At 40.0% G+C, this 17670-nt stretch overlaps 1 protein-coding gene across 2 annotated transcripts in view; it reads left to right on the top strand.

Moving 5' to 3' along the window:
• Window positions 1-17670, top strand: part of itga10 (integrin, alpha 10) — an 84055-nt gene extending 66385 nt beyond the window's left edge. For both annotated transcript variants that reach the window (XM_062029658.1, XM_062029659.1), the window contains exons 17-30: window positions 3378-3520; window positions 3586-3696; window positions 3774-3859; window positions 3936-4077; window positions 7090-7182; window positions 7280-7356; window positions 7427-7516; window positions 9335-9419; window positions 9488-9601; window positions 9663-9770; window positions 9844-9957; window positions 17045-17140; window positions 17203-17316; window positions 17388-17670. In XM_062029658.1, coding sequence (XP_061885642.1) covers window positions 3378-3520; window positions 3586-3696; window positions 3774-3859; window positions 3936-4077; window positions 7090-7182; window positions 7280-7356; window positions 7427-7516; window positions 9335-9419; window positions 9488-9601; window positions 9663-9770; window positions 9844-9957; window positions 17045-17140; window positions 17203-17316; window positions 17388-17438 — 1424 coding nt within the window. In that variant the 3' untranslated portion in view covers window positions 17439-17670. The remainder of the gene's footprint in view (window positions 1-3377; window positions 3521-3585; window positions 3697-3773; window positions 3860-3935; window positions 4078-7089; window positions 7183-7279; window positions 7357-7426; window positions 7517-9334; window positions 9420-9487; window positions 9602-9662; window positions 9771-9843; window positions 9958-17044; window positions 17141-17202; window positions 17317-17387) is intronic.

Here is a 17670-nt window from a genome sequence, read left to right as displayed (position 1 = left end):
AAGGATTTAGTAGAGAAAATCGACGATAAAGTTCGCAACTTTTGCTCGCTGATAAAAAAAAGCCTAGCCTGTACCGGAAGTAGCGTGACGTCACAGGAGCTAGTATTCCTCACAATTCCCCATTGTTTACAATGGAGCGAGAGAGATTCGGACCGAGAAAGTGACGATTACCCCATTAATTTGAGCGAGGATGAAAGATTCGTAGATGAGGAACGTTACAGTGAAGGACTTGAGAGGCAGTGATGGACGTATCTTTTTTCGCTCTGACCGTAACTTAGGTACAAGCTGGCTCATTGGATTCCACACTCTCCTTTTTATATTGTGGATCACGGATTTGTATTTTAAACCACCTCGGATACTATATCCTCTTGAAAATGAGAGTCGAGAACGCGAAATGGACATTCAGTGCCTTTTATCTCCACGACAATACATCGGCGAAATGCTTTAGCTACGAGCTAACGTGATAGCATCGTGCTTTAACTGCATATAGAAACAAAAAAAATAAACCCCTGACTGGAAGGATAGATAGAAAATCAACAATACTATTAAACCGTGGACATGTAAATACACGGTTAATGCTTTCCAGGCTGGCGAAGGTTAACAATGCTGTGCTAACGACGCCATTGAAGCTAACTTAGCAACTTAGCAACCAGACCTCACAGAACTATGTACTCTCTCCTTTTTCTATTGTGAATCACGGATTTGTATTTTAAACCACCTCGGATACTATATCCTCTTGAAAATGAGAGTCGAGCACGCGAAATGGACATTTAAAGTGACTTATCTCCAAGACAATACATCGGTGACACACTTAGCTACTGAGCTAGCGCATAGCATCGTTCTCAAATGAAGATAGAAACCCATCAACAGCCGTGCTCACCTGCATTCCAGCGATCAACGGCACGACGAAGGACTTCATCCGTGGGTTTGGCGGCAAGCATCGGCTAGGCGTAGTAAGTAGTCCTTGTTGTGTTGCTGTAAGTATTGTAATGCCCCGCAGTGGAGAAGGAGTCACACAGACGAGGAAGCGCTGCTCAATCGCTTTATTAAAAAGCGGTAACTGGTTGTAGTTCAAAAAGTAACGCACACACATACACGAGCTGCTGTTAGCCAAAACTCACGCTCACACACACAAGTTCTCCGCCAACTCACTCGCGCATGCGCGTTCCCCAACCCTTAAAGACAGTACACTAATGCAAATATCACAGATATTACAGTATTGTACTTAGCCGCTAAGACACCGATCGATCCCACCTACAACGTTCTTCTTTGCAGTCTCCATTGTTCATTAAACAAATTGCAAAAGATTCACCAACACAGATGTCCAGAATAATGTGGAATTTTGTCGAAGAAAACAAGAGGCTTTTCAATCGGGTCCGATGGGGTCCAACCACTTCCGTTGCTTTTGTGACGTCACGCGCATAAATCATATCCAAAGGAGTTTTTCAACCGGAAGTGTGGCGGGAATTTTAAAATTGCACTTTATAAGTTAACCCGGCCGTATTGGCATGTGTTGCAATGTTAAGATTTCATCATTGATATATAAACTATCAGACTGCGTGGTTGGTAGTAGTGGCTTTCAGTAGGCCTTTAAGTGATGTTGTCATTTTCCATCGCAACAAAGCATGCAACGCCTGATAGAAAGAGAGAGCTCAAAAGTAAGGCTGCGTTTTTTTAAATGTGCTAGCTCAATGCTAATTTACGCCATATATTAGCATTAGCAATTTTACATGGCGACATTAACCTTAAATTTGGTAATTAAAACAACAACTAAGATGCAATCAAACAGCTGATGTGCAATCAATCAGTACACTTTGTAAGGCTCAACCAAACACATTCAACCTAATGGCAAAGACTTCTTCCGGACTATGGCAATAGACCAAGGACAAACTGAAATAAATGCACACTTGCAAATGTAAGAACACAAGATAATTGGCCAGAACAGTTATCAATATTAGCTTGGTGTTCAATGTTTACTTAACAAAAATAGATTTTATTATCAAAAAAACTAAAACTTTTATTACTACATGAATACACAAAAGTTTAAAAAATTGGTACCTATGCATACAGGTATCGATTATCGGGTACAGTATTGTTTCGAATGTCAGAGGTATCCATTAGGGTTGCACGATAACGACAATATAGATCAGGGGTCCCCAAACTTTTTGACTCGGGGGCCGCATTGGGTTAAAAAAATTTGGTTGGGGTCGCGATGTCACGTTATCGATGGAAAAATGCATTTTTAGACAATATGATTTGCTTGAGCGGCTAGGAGACACCGAGAGTAACAAGCGGTAGAAAATGGATTAGAAAGGACAGATTTAAAAAAATAATAATAATAAAAAATAAATAAATAAAAAATAAAATAAAATTATATATATATATATATATATATATATATATATATATATATATATATATATATATATATATATATATATATATATATATATATATATATATATATATATATATATATATATATATATACACATATATACACTACCGTTCAAAAGTTTGGGGTCACATTGAAATGTCCTTATTTTTGAAGGAAAAGCACTGTACTTTTCAATGAAGATAACTTTAAACTAGTCTTAACTTTAAAGAAATACACTCTATACATTGCTAATGTGCTAAATGACTATTCTAGCTGCAAATGTCTGGTTTTTGGTGCAATATCTACATAGGTGTATAGAGGCCCATTTCCAGCAACTATCACTCCAGTGTTCTAATGGTACAATGTGTTTGCTCATTGGCTCAGAAGGCTAATTGATGATTAGAAAACCCTTGTGCAATCATGTTCACACATCTGAAAACAGTTTAGCTCGTTACAGAAGCTACAAAACTGACCTTCCTTTGAGCAGATTGAGTTTCTGGAGCATCACATTTGTGGGGTCAATTAAAAGCTCAAAATGGCCAGAAAAAGAGAACTTTCATCTGAAACTCGACAGTCTATTCTTGTTCTTAGAAATGAAGGCTATTCCACAAAATTGTTTGGGTGACCCCAAACTTTTAAACGGTAATGTATATATATTTATTTTTTAAATTTTTGTATATTTTTATTATTTAAAAACAAAAAAAATATTTAAAAAAAAACATTTTTAAATTTTTTTGGAACTTTTTTAAAACTTTTTTTTTACTTAATTTGTTTTAACTTTTTTTGTAACGGATTTAGGACGCTGGCGGGCCGGATCTGTAGTTTGGGGACCCCTGATATAGATTATATAAATTGGCCAAGTGATTAGGACACCTGATTCTGATCATTTGGATAGGTGGCCAAATACTTTTGGCAATATATATCGCGTATATAGATCTAAGGCTGTATCGCCCATCCCTAGTATCCACCCTGACTTGTGACCTTTGTGATTTCTCCTCAGACCTCTGGGTGTCGGCCATGTTGGACGACAGGAAGTTATCAGCTCGGGCGCTGTTTGACGACAGCTCCCACCGGCAGACCCAGCTGTCGCTGCGGGCCCACACAGGGAAGACTCTTTGCTACAAGCTGCCCTTCCACGTCTATGTAAGCATTGTGAGCAAGCTGCGGCCAACGCCTCGTTTCTAAGACCAGCTTTGTGTCCCGACTAGGACACGGCAGACTACATCCGTCCCATTAGCTTCTCCCTGCGCTTCAAGATCAACAACACGGAGAGCGGGCCCGTGTTAGACGAGGGCTGGCCCACTTCCATCAAGAAATATGTGGGTGAAAAGCGGTATTTCCGGTTCTTTCCCACCTCTACCAAATCATCATGTCCATTCCACGTGTCCTCCGCCAGATCCCGTTCTTTAAGGACTGTGGCGAGGACGACGTGTGCACCACGGACCTGGTGCTGCAGGCACAAATGGACATCTCTGGGACCAGGTAAGGGTTGGAATTCCAAAAAACACGCCGATGTTTAAGTTCTACCGAGTCAGGTTGTACCACGTTTCCTGTGCAGACAGAGGCCCTACGTGATCCGCAGCCCTCGAAGGCGTCTGTCAGTGGAGGTCCAACTGGAGAACCGACTAGAAAACGCCTACAACACCAGCCTGACGCTGCACTACTCACGCAACCTGCACTTCTCCAGCCTCAGTATCAGGGTAAACATTTACACCACAACACTGGCCTCTTTCACACACAATCCTGAAAAATGACTGCATCCATTCCATTTTACACACAGCTTATTTATATATAACATATATATATATATTAGGGCTGCAACAACTAATCAATTAAATCGATTTAAAAAATAGTTGGCGATTAATTTAGTCATCGATTCGTTGGATCTATGCTATGCGCATGCACAGAGGCAATTTATTTTTTATTTTTTATAAACCGTTATTTATGTACAAACAGCTGAGAAACAATAATCAAAATAAGTAAGGTGCCAGTATGATGGTTTTTTTTAAAAAATACTGGAAAGGATAGAAATGTAGTTTGTCTCTTTTATCTGATTATTAATCGAAGTAATAATCGACAGATTAATCGATGATCAAATTAATCGTTAGTTGCAGCCCTAATATATATATATATATATATATATAAACTGTATATATATATATATATATATATATATATATATATATATATATATATATATATATATATATATATATATATATATATATATATATATATATATGTATATATATATATATATATATATATATATATATATATATATATATATATATATATACTGTATATATTAGGGTTGTACGGTATACCAGTATTAGTATAGTACCGCGATACTAATGAATCATTTTCGGTACTATACCGCCTCTGAAAAGTACCGGTCCACCATTGGTGGAGCTACACCTAACAGCCACTGTAATGATACCAAGTACAATAGCGTATCTAGTCAATACTACTATGATTACGTCGATATTTTTTGGCATTACAACATCTTCTTTCGTTTTTTATAAATGTACTGTATATTATGTTCATAAAGTCAGGAAATATGCCCCCTGGACACATGAGGACTTTGAATATGACCAATGTATGATCCTGTAACTACTTGGTATCAGATTGATACCCAAATTTGTGGTATCATCCAAAACTAATGTAAAATATCAAACAACAGAATAATAAGTGATTATTACATTTTAACAGAAGTGTAGATGGAACATGGTAAGAGAGAAAGTACTGTATTTTCGGACTATAAGTCGCAGTTTTTTTCATAGTTTGGCCGGGGGTGCGACTTATACTCAGGAGCGACTTATGTGGGAAATCATTAACACATTACCGTATAATATCAAATAATATTATTCAGCTCATTCACGTAAGAGACTAGACGTATAAGATTTCATGGGATTTAGCGATTAGGAGTGACAGATTGTTTGGTAAACGTATAGCATGTTCTATATGTTATAGTTATTTGAATGACTCTTACCATAATACGTTACGTTAAAGTACCAGGCATGTTCTCAGTTGGTTATTTATGCCTCATATAACGTACACTTATTCAGCCTGTTGTTCACTATTCTTTATTTATTTTAAATTGCCTTTCAAATGTCTATTCTTGGTGTTGGATTTTATCAAATAAATTTCCCCAAAAAATGCGACTTATACTCCAGTGCGACTTATATATGTTTTTTTCCTTCTTTATTATGCATTTTCGGCAGGTGCGACTTATACTCCGGAGCGACTCATACTCTGAAAAATACGGTATATATTAGGGTTGTACGGTATACCAGTATTAGTATAGTACCACAATACTAATTAATCATTTTCAGTACTATACCGCCTCTGAAAAGTACCGGTCCACCATTGGTGGAGCTACACCTAACATCCACTGTAATGATACCAAGTACAGTAGCGTATCTAGTCGATACTACTATGATTACGTCGATATTTTTTGGCATCACAACATCTTCTTTTGTTTTATTAAAATGTATATTATGTTTATAAACTCAGGAAATATGTCCCTGGACACATGAGGACTTTGAATATGACCAATGTATGATCCTGTAACTACTTGGTATCGGATTGATACCCAAATTTGTGGTATCATCAATCAATCAATCAATCAATCAATCAATCAATCAATCATCCAAAACTAATGTAAAATATCAAACAACAGAATAATAAGTGATTATTACATTTTAACAGAAGTGTAGATAGAACATGCAGATCCAGGGTGTACCCCGCCTTCCGCCCGATTGTAGCTGAGAAAGGCTCCAGCTAACAGTTAATATGTGTCAATTACCAAACTATATAACTCTGAGGTAATCGGCTGCAAAAATGGCAAAAAAAAAGTTTGCATGCTAATGTTAGCAATGCTGCCTGATACTAAACAGCACAGTCTTATTCTTTTAGTCTCATCCAGTGGCCAATACTACTGGACAGGGATGTCTGATAATGGCTTTTTTGCCGATATCCGATATTGTCCAACTCTTAATTACCGATACCGATATCAACCGATACCGATATATACAGTCGTGGAATTAACACATTATTATGCCTAATTTGAACAACCAGTTATGGTGAAAATAAGGTCCTTTTTTAAAAATTAACTAAATAAAATAAAAACATTTTATTGAATAAAAAAGAAAGTAAAACAATATAAAAACAGTTACATAGAAACTAGTAATTAATGAAAATGAGTAAAATGAACTGTTAAAGGTTAGTACTATTAGTGGAGCAGCAGCACGCACAATCATGTGTGCTTACGGACTGTATCCCTTGCAGACTGTATTGATATATATTGATATATAATGTAGGAACCAGAATATTAATAACAGAAAGAAACAACCCTTTTGTGTGAATGAGTGTAAATGGGGGAGGGAGGTTTTTTGGGTTGGTGCACTAATTGTAAGTGTATCTTGTGTTTTTTATGTTGATTTAAAAAAAATAAAAATAATAATAATTTTAAAAACGATACTGATAATAAAAAAACCGATAACGATATTTTCCGCTATTACATTTTAAAGCATTTATCGGACATCTCTACTACTGGAGTATTGTTTTTGGTTAAGTTAGCCATTTTTATGCTTGAAAATGCTTAGTTTAGCATATGCTGATTGATATTGTATATAGGATCGGCTCCAGCTGGCATATTGAAAAACAATGGATGGATGCTCATATGAACATAATTTCTTCTTCAATTGTAGGAGGATGCCAACTTTAAGATTGAATGCACAGCGGTGGGTTCCAACAGCCACTCGTGTAACGTCAGCTACCCGGTGTTCCGCTCCCAGTCCAAGGTACCTGCGGGCGTAGGCGCACCGTTCAGCCGATTCTTACTCCCCTCCAGGTGTGACGCGTGGTTTCATCCAACGGTTTTGTCTTTCCAACGAAAAGGTGAACTTCATGCTGGAGTTTGAGTTCAGCTGCACCGCCCTGCACAGTCGAGTCCAAATGAAGCTCAATGCCGCCAGGTAACGTGACTAGCTTGATTTGCACGCACGCTAACGACTTATTGACTGGTTTTATTCAATCCTCTACCAGTGACAGCATCGAGAGACAAGACACGTTAGGGGACAACAGTGTCCAGCTGCAGAGTTTTGTCCAGTATGAGCCCGACTTGTTTGTCAGCAGGTATGTAGTCAGCATACAGTGGGTCTGGGTTCCTTCTTGCCTCATCCCTCCCTTAAAGTGTGAGTGAAAAATGCTGTTTCGGACAATGAGTCCGAAACAGAAAGATACACTATATTGCCAAAAGTATTTGGCCACCCATCCGAATGATGAGAATCAGGTGTCCTAATCACTTGGCCCGGCCACAGGTGTATACAATCAAGCACTTAGGCATGGAGACTGTTTCTACAAACATTTGTGAAAGAATGGGCCGCTCTCAGTGATTTCCAGCGTGGAACTGTCATAGGATGCCACCTGTGCAACAAATCCAGTCGCAAAATCTCCTAACTCCTAAATATTCCAAAGTCAACTGTCGGCTTTATTATAAGAAAATGGAAGCGTTTGGGAACAACAGCAACTCAGCCACCAAGTGGTAGGCCACGTAAACTGACAGAGAGGGGTCAGCGGATGCTAAAGTACACTGCAAAAACTGAAATCTAAGTAAGATGAAATATCTCAAATAAGGGTGATATTTGCTTATTTTCTGTCTGATAAGATAATTCTTCTCACTAAGCAGATTTTATGTTTGAGTCTTTTACTTGTTTTAAGGGTTTTGGTCTTAAATGATCTCAGTAAGATATTACAGCTTGTTGCTGAGATTTGATGACCTATATTGAGTAAAATATGCTTGAAACTAGAATATAAACTGTTGCAAAGCTGTGTCATCAACACTCACAAGTATAAAACTACTTTTTTAAAGTAATAATTTCTTACTTCAAGCATTAAAAAAAAAAAAAAAGATGCCGAGCGCATATCATTATGTTAAGATAATGGCACTAGCATTTACCGGTACTTAATTTAAGAATATTTTCAACATATTGAGCAAAAAAGTCTCTTTTTTTCTACCAAGAAAAGTGCACTTGTTATTAGTGAGAATATACTTATATTAAGGTATTTTTGGGTTCATTGAGATTAGCTAATTTTACTTGTTTTGGAAAGTCTTGACAAGCCAAATTTTCTTGTTCTATAGGCAGATCATTTTGCTTAGTTCAAATAAAATATCTCTATTTTTTTGTATTTTTTTTTCTTGTTTTTGAACACTGACTTTTTGCAGTGTCAGTTGCTACAGAGCTCCAAACGTCATGTGACTTTCCAATTAGCCCACATACAGTACGCAGAGAACTTCATGGAATGGGTTTCCATGACCGAGCAGCTGCATCTAAGCCCTACATCACCAAGTTCAAGCGGGCCCCTTCCTTTTCCAACATGACTGTGCACCAGTGCACAAAGCAAGGTCCATAAAGTCATGGATGTCAGAGTCTTGTGTGGATGAACTTGACTGGCCTGCACAGATTCCTGACCTGAACCCGAAAGAACACCTTTGGGGATGAATTAGAACGGAGACTGAGAGCCAGGCCTTCTCCACCAACATCAGTGTGTGACCTCACCGATACACTTTTGGAAGAATGGTGGAAAATTCCTATAAACACACTCCGCAACCTTGTGGACAGCCTTCCCAGAAGAGTTGAAGCTGCAAAAAGTGGACCCACATCATATTGAAGCCTATGGGTCAGGAATGGGATGGCACTTCAAGTTCATATGTGAGTCATGGCAGGTGGCCAAATACTTTTGGCAATATAGTGTATGATACAGTATTATCTGCTCACAGATGCTACCTGGTGGTTGTTTGAGCACACTGCAGTTGAACCTAGATGCATTTACCCACCCCTACTCTTAATGCCTCAGTCACACGCATGATTCTCACAGGAATGAGGCAAAAACTAATCCAGACCTGCATTAGCCTCTCTTGGTCACGTGATTCGCTCTTCTTTTCTACTGCAGCGATTCCAACTTAAACCGATACGAGGTGCATCCAACCAGGACAATGTCAGAAGCCATTGGACCAGAGTTCCACACGCACTTTAAGGTAAACCGTCCTCGACCTCCATGCTTTGTCCGTCCACCAAAAAGACTCATGGTTGTGGGTTTTTGTAGATCCAGAACCTGGGCTGTTACTCCGTGAGTAATCTGGAGCTCAGGCTGCTCCTGCCCTCCGTGGCCGCAGGGGACAGAGTCTTCATGACGGTCACCGACGTCTCTTCACACAACGTAAGTCCTTGTCCTCGTCCCCTTTCGCGTCTTGTTGGTGACACACAAAGTTGTCGCCCAGGCGACAGGCGTGAACTGCAGCGTGACCAGCGATCTGGCTCGGCTGAAGGGCCACCAGAGAGACGTGCGCCCCCTGCACCCCGAGGACATGATGCAGAATGACATCCTGGTGGGTGTGGCCCGGCGGTGCGAGAAGCAAACTCGGCCTGCTAAAAAGTGCTAACACTATTTGTGTCTTGAAGAACTGCAGCAGGTCCTGGTGCATCGAGGTGACGTGTCAAGTCCAGCAGCTCCTCAATGGACAGGCTGCTGTTATTCGCCTTAGCCGGAGAGTCCATGATGACTTTTTCAGACAGGTGAGGCACTCGAGCGTCAATTACACTTAATGTTCAGGGTCATGGGTGGGCTGACTTTTTGGAGCACAAGACAGGGCACACCCTGGACTGGTTAGCAGACACATACAGGAGGTCCTCGGTCTACGTACGAGTTCCGTTTCTATGATGGAAATAAATGAGTTTCTGTACATAGTCTCTCTAACGTGTCCTGGGTCATCTCTGTGGTCGGACATGCTGTAAAAACACCTCCCCAGGAAGGTGTCCAGGGAGCATCCTGACCAGATGCCCGAACCACCTTATCTGGCTCCTCTCGATGTGGAGGAACACCGGCTTTGCTCTGAGCTCCTCCCGAATGACAGAGCTTCTCACCCTATCTCTAAGGCAGTGTTTTTCAACCACTGTGCCGTGGCACACTAGTGTGCCGTGAGATACAGTCTGGTGTGACGTGGGAGAATATGTAATTTCACCTATTTGGGTTAAAAATATTTTTTGCAAACCAGTAATTAGAGATGGCCGATATTATCGGCCGATAAATGCTTTAAAATGTAATATCGGAAATTATAGGTATCGTTTTTTTTATTATCAGTATCGGTATCGTTTTTTAATTTTTTTTTTATTAAATCAACATAAAAAACACAAGATACACTTACAATTAGTACACCAACCCAAAAAACCTCCCTCCCCCATTTACACTCATTCACACAAAAGGGTTGTTTCTTTCTGTTATTAATATTCTGGTTCCTACATTATATATCAATATATATCAATACAGTCTGCAAGGGATACAGTCCGTAAGCACACATGATTGTGCGTGCTGCTGGTCCAACAGTTAATTTTACTCATTTTCATTAATTACTAGTTTCTATGTAACTGTTTTTATATTGTTTTACTTTCTTTTTTATTCAAGAAAATGTTTTTAATTTATTTATCTTATTTTATTTATTTTTTTAAAAAGGACCTTATCTTCACCATACCTGGTTGTCCAAATTAGGCATAATAATGTGTTAATTCCACGACTGTATATATCGGTAGATATCGGTATCGGTTGATATCGGTAATTAAAGAGTTGGACAATATCGGAATATCGGCAAAAAGCCATTATCGGACATCCCTACCAGTAATAATAATCTGCAAATGTGCCGTTGTTGTTGAGTGTCGGTGCTGTCTAGAGCTCGGCAGAGTAACCGTGTAATACTCTTCCATATCAGTAGGTGGCAGCAGGTAGTTAATTGCTTTGTAGATGTCGGGAACATGGTTTGTCGTGATTACAATATGCATACGACAGTGAGCAGGTAAAAAGGTATCTAATGCTTAAACCAAAAATAAACAAAAGGCAAGTGCCGCTAAGAAAAGGTATTGAAGTTTAGGGATGGCTACGCAAAACGAAACTAAAACTGAACTGGTTGCAAAGTAAACAAAAACAGAATGCTGGACGACAGCAAATACTTAAGTGTGTGGAGCATACGGCGTCCACAAAATACATTTGAACATGACATGACAATCAACAATGTCCCCGCAAAGAAGGATAGCGACAACTTAAATAGTCTTGATTGCTAAAACAAAGCAGGTGCGGGGAATAGCGCTCAAGGAAGACATGAAACTGCTACAGGAAAATACCAACTACACAGGAAAAGTCAAAATAGGAGCGCAAGACAAGAACTAAAACACTACACACAGGAAGACACCAAAAAACTCAAAATAAGTCAGGGTGTGATGTGACAGGTGGTGACAGTACACCTACTTTGAGACAAGAGCTATAGTTTTGCATGCTTGGTTATGCTTTGAATTCACATCCAACACTTGCGAGAACTACTTTTTATTGTCAATATCGGCTACTGAGTTTCATTTTTTAATGTTTTGTGCTGGTGGTGTGCCTCCGCATTTTTTTAATTAAAAAAAAAAGTGCCTTGGCTCAAAAAAGGTTGAAAAACACTGCTCTAAGGGACAGCTCCGCCACCCGACATTGGAAACTCATTTCTGCCGCTTGTACCCGTGATCTTGTCCTCCAATAAATTGAGAACTTTGCCTTCCGGCTCGGCTTCTTCTCCACTAGGACAAGACAGATACAGGGTTTGCATCACTGCAGACGCTGCACTGATCCGATTGTCGATCCCACGATCCACTCTTCCCTCACTCGTGAACAAGACTTGGAGGTACTTGAACTCCTCTACTTGGGGCAGGATCTCATTCCCAACCCCTTTTCCAGACAAGAACCATGGACTCTGACTTGGAGGTGGTGAGTCTCATCCCCTGTGAACCGATCCACTGAGAGCTGAAGATCCTAGCCAGATGAAGTCAAAGTCCAAAGTCCCAAACGATTGCCACACACACACTAGGTGTGGTGAAATGTGTCCCCTGCATTTGACCCATTCCCATGTTCACCCCCTGGGAGGTGAGGGGAGCAGTGAGCAGCAGCATGCGCCGCGCTCGGGAATCATTTTGGTGATTTAACCCCCAATTCCAGTGCCAAGCAGAGAGGCAATTGGTCCCATTTTTTAGTTTTGTAGTCTTTGGTATGACTCGGACTTTGAACTCACAACCTCCCAGTCTCAGGGCGGACACCCTAACCACAAGGCCACTAAGCTGGACCATCAGGACCACATCATCTGCAAAAAGCAGAGACCTAAACCGCATCCACTCAACACCCTGACTGCTTCTAGAAATTCTGTCCATGAAAGTTGTGAACAGAACCAGTGACGAAGGGCAACCATGGTGGAGTCCAACCTTAATTGGAAACCGACTTTCTGCCATCAATGGAGACCAAGCTCTGACACCGATTATACACAATCAGACGGTCCAATACCCCATACTCTAAGCTCTCCCCACAGGACTTCCCCAGGGACACGAAAAGCACACCAAGTCCACAAAGCATGTAGACTGCTTGGGAGACACCGATGCACCCTTGATGACCATGCCCAGAGTAAAGAGCTGGTCCACAGTTCCACGACCAGGACGAAACCCACACTGTTCCTCCTGATTCCACAGTTCGAGTTTCCGGCGCAGACTTGAATAGACTTTACCGGGAAAGCTGAGGAGTGTGACCCCACTAGTTGGAACACACCCTCTGGTTCCCCTTCTTAAAGAAGGGAACCACCACCCCTGGTCTGCCAATCTAGAGGCACCGTCTGCAATGTCCACGCAACGTTGCAGAGTTTGTCAACTAAAACAGCATCCAGAGTCTTAAAGACTTCCAGGTGTATCTCACCCACCCCCGGGGCCGTGCCAAAGAGGAGTTTTTTTATCTACCTTGGGACCTCAGCCCCTGGATTTGGAGAGTCCAGCACAGATTCCCCAGGCACTGCTTCCTCATAGGAATGCACGACAAAGAAGTGTACCGTGGCTCCGTCGTGTTCATTAGTATCCCCGTTCCAAAAAGGTTTGCGGAATCCCGATCAATTTTTACCACTGTATAAGAAATAATGTCATTTGAATGAATCCGTTTAAAATATTAGGACAACATTTTACAGAGAATATGTATTGTTTCGCACGCAGAAAACAATGTGGAATACAAATACACCATGAATGAAATGGATACATAAACTTTTAGAATCACTTTTTAACGTATTGAAGACTCTTGAGGGGTAAAGTGAGAAACACTATTGAATTCAACAAATAACTATAGGCAAATCACTGGCACTCGCAACTTTTTTTGGCCCCGTGTTGGATTATTTTGAAGTCCTAATGAATTTAGAAAAAAGGTACGTGGACTGAGTCACCAAGGCATGGGATGTGAGGAATGATACGCTGGAAAACAGAGTAGTCGTGTGTAGGGATGTATACTGAGTACCGGTATTTTTTTTGGTACCGGTTCCTGATTGGGTAAGTCCAGGAGGACCGTTAAGATTCTGGACAAATGACATAACTATCGGTATCGGTAGGATCTGATAATTAGCTTGGAATAATGACAAATAAGGAGGCAACACCACACAAAACTTTGTAACACAACAATATGTGAGTTGAAAAACTTATTGGGGTGTTACCATTTAGTGGTCAATTGTACGGAATATGTACTGTACTGTGCAATCTACTAATACAAGTTTCAATCAATCAATCAATCAAAAAACCTAGAGAAGCATGCTTTACCAGTATCGTGCTTCAAACCCCGCTTCGAAAAGCTCTGCCCTACAAAATGTGCTCATTGTAGCCATTTAAAAAAAATAAAATCAGCACAAATTTGTAGGTTATTTTTTGATTTATTGTTCCTGAGCTAATGTTGCTGATCAGTTTTAATGTATTATTATTTGAGTTTTAAAAGAAAATGTTTTCAGTATGAAATGGTTCAAGTTCAAGTTATAATTTAAATTAGGATTTTTTTTTAACTCACGCAATTTGATGAACTTTAAATCTTTTCTGCTACGGACTAAAAAACAATGCTAATTCTGTGTTGTAACTTGATATGTTTTTCTTTCTTTTTTTGTTTCTTTCGATGTTATTAAGGATAAGGTTCTGCAGAGATGCACTTATAACAATTTTATAGACAGATGATATTATTTATAGTTACGGTGGAGAGTGGGGGGGGGCGCAAAAATAATAATATCATTGAGAAGCACTGATTTACACCAATTACAAATCATATAGTACCAACGAATACCGGTATCGATAAGCAATATCGATATTGGTATCGATAAAGTCCTAACCATAGACATACTTAGTTGTGTACTGTTTGACAAACAATAACAGATGACAATATATGAAAAATCAAACACATTTTTGGCAAATTTTCCATTAAAAAAACCGCATTATATGAAAAGTAAACAACGTGCAAAAACAAAGGTACTACTACATTGTCAAGATGCTTTTATTCTGAAGAACAAGCAATTGACGGCCTCATATTTATTCACAAAGTATCATTATACTAGTGGCCTGGCATGCATAACACTGTATTTTCGGACTATAAGCTGCAGATATATACGTTGTGAAATGAGTTATTTACACAGAAAGATGTTGTAACTGTTTATCCACATACCTTCATTGTTTCCAAACGGTGTGTGTAAAACGGCTGATCAAACAAAACAGAAGTCATCGCCACTCAATAAGTCCACAGTGACGTTTTGGTGAATTTACAAAACTGAAACAATACAAAAAGAATGTCATTGTAAGTTTATAATACTAACACAGTTAGCATGTTAGCTATGGCAAATGACGCCAGCTTCAATACATTACAATAGCACGTACAAATACGCATGGAAACACTCCTACAGACATCACATTACTTTAGTAAGTAAGAATTGTTATAGTTATATTGTAAAACGTACAAACCTTGCTGGGAGTGATGAATGAAGAATCCATACGGGTAGAAACGCTATGGAGGATTAGAAGACGGAACGGCACTTGTACTTCCGGTTTAAAGCACTAAACAGAAGGAAATACTGAAGACGTTCACCCCGCAGCACCTGCAGTGAGCGAACTCGTTCAAAAGATGTCGCCTTAGCACAAACAATGTCACACCTTTTCAGTGAAAGTACAAAACCCAAAACCAGTGAAGTTGGCACGTTGTGTAAATGGTAAATAAAAACAGAATACAATGATTTGCAAATCCTTTTCAACTTATATTCAATTGAATAGACTGCAAAGACAACATTTTTAATGTTTCAACTGAGAAACTTTTTTTTTTTTAAATAATCATTAACTTAGAATTTAATAGCAGCAACACATTGCAAAAAAGTTGGCACAGGGGCATTTTTACCACTGTGTTACATGGCCTTTCCTTTTAACAACACTCAGTAAATGTTTGGGAACTGAGGAGACCAATTTTTGAAGCTTTTCAGGTGGAATTCTTTCCCATTCTTGCTTGATGTACAGCTTAAGTTGTTCAACAGTCCGGGGTCTCCGTTGTGGTATTTTACGCTTCATAATGCGCCACACATTTTCAATGGGAGACAGGTCTGGACTACAGGCAGGCCAGTCTAGTACCCGCACTCTTTTACTATGAAGCCACGCCGTTGTAACACGTGGCTTGGCATTGTCTTGCTGAAATAAGCAGGGGCGTCCATGATAACGTTACTTGGATGGCAACATATGTTGCTCCAAAACCTGTATGTACCTTTCAGCATTAATGGTGCCTTCACAGATGTGTAAGTTACCCATGTCTTGGGCACTAATACACCCCCATACCATCACAGATGCTGGCTTTTCAACTTTGCGCCTATAACAATCCGGATGGTTCTTTTCTTCACAACGTCGACAATTTCCAAAAACTATTTAAAATGTGGACTCGTCAGACCACAGAACACTTTTCCACTTTGATGAGCTCAGGCCCAGCAAAGTTGGCGGCGTTTCTGGGTGTTGTTGATAAATGGCTTTAGCTTTGCATAGTAGAGTTTTAACTTGCACTTACAGATGTAGCGACAAGCTCTAGTTACTGACAGTGGTTTTCTTAAATGTTCCTGAGCCCATATGGTGATATCCTTTACACACTGATGTCGCTTTTTGATGCAGTACCGCCTGAGGGATCCAAGGTCACGGGCATTCAATGTTACGTGCAGTGATTTCTCCAGATTCTCTGAACTGTTTGATGATATTACGGACCGTAGATGGTGAAATCCCTAAATTCCTTGCAACAGCTCGTTGAGAAATGTTGTTCTTAAACTTTTGGACAATTTTCTCACGCATTTGTTGACAAAGTGGTGACCCTCGCCCCATCCTTGTTTGTGAATGACTGAGCATTTCATGGAAGCTGCTTTTATACCCAATCATGGCACCCACCTGTTCCCAATTAGCCTGTTCACCTGTGGGATGTTCCAAATGAGTGTTTGATGAGCATTCCTCAACTTTCTCAGTCTTTTTTGCCACTTGTGCCAGCTTTTTTTAAACATGTTGCAGCTAATATTTGCAAAAGATTAACTTTTCCAGTTGGAACATTAAATATCTTGTCTTTGCAGTCTATTCAATTGAATATAAGTTGAAAAGGATTTGCAAATCATTGTATTCTGTTTTTATTTACCATTTACACAACGTGCCAACTTCACTGGTTTTGGGTTTTGTATTTGATGAATACAAAACATTATGACCGTTAGCAAAGAAAAATCCACGAATTAGCCTGAGGAAAGAAGTAGCATCTTTTTAGTCATTCCAACTTTTCCATGTTTTTCCTCCTTTTTGTCTGCAGGCCAAATATAAGTCGGCAAGGATAATCAGCACGTATCAGATTGCACCTCAAGAAACCAACCTCATCACTCTGGGAACAGGAACAGTGTGGAGAGAGGTCAGTACGACGCGCTCCATCCATACAGTTCTCCTCCATCTAATATGTCTCCTTGTCCTAAGACTGTACTGGAGGTCCTGAAGGGAAGAGCCATTCCCATCTCACTGTGGATTCTGATCGGCAGCATCATCGGTGGTCTGCTGCTGCTGGCCCTCATCATCTTCATCCTGTGGAAGGTATTTGTGCTCCTCTCTTCAAGTTCAGGAAGTCAAAGTTCGAAGCGCGACCCGGTGTCTATTTCCCTCAGCTCGGCTTCTTCGCACGCAAACACAGAGACGACGAGAACCACGAGGACTGAGGTGGATATTTGCGAGCCCACGTCCAGGCCCGGAGACCACGCCCATCAGGGCTCCAACAGGAATGCACTACCCACTACTTCCAGGGTTGGGAGCACTTATGTAAATAGTCTTTTTTTTTATTTGGTATTGTACTAAACCGCATTTGCTCTATTTAATATGCTCACAGTTTCATATTTCAAACCATCACCGCCTGTCAGACTTGTCCAACTTTGTGCTGAATTAAATTCAAAC

The sequence above is a fragment of the Entelurus aequoreus genome, linkage group LG20 (genome assembly GCF_033978785.1).
Source record: "Entelurus aequoreus isolate RoL-2023_Sb linkage group LG20, RoL_Eaeq_v1.1, whole genome shotgun sequence".
In the NCBI taxonomy this organism is placed as follows: Eukaryota; Metazoa; Chordata; class Actinopteri; order Syngnathiformes; family Syngnathidae; genus Entelurus; species Entelurus aequoreus.
Note: the sequence above shows the minus strand (reverse complement) of the source record. Positions and strands in the feature narration are given on the sequence as shown.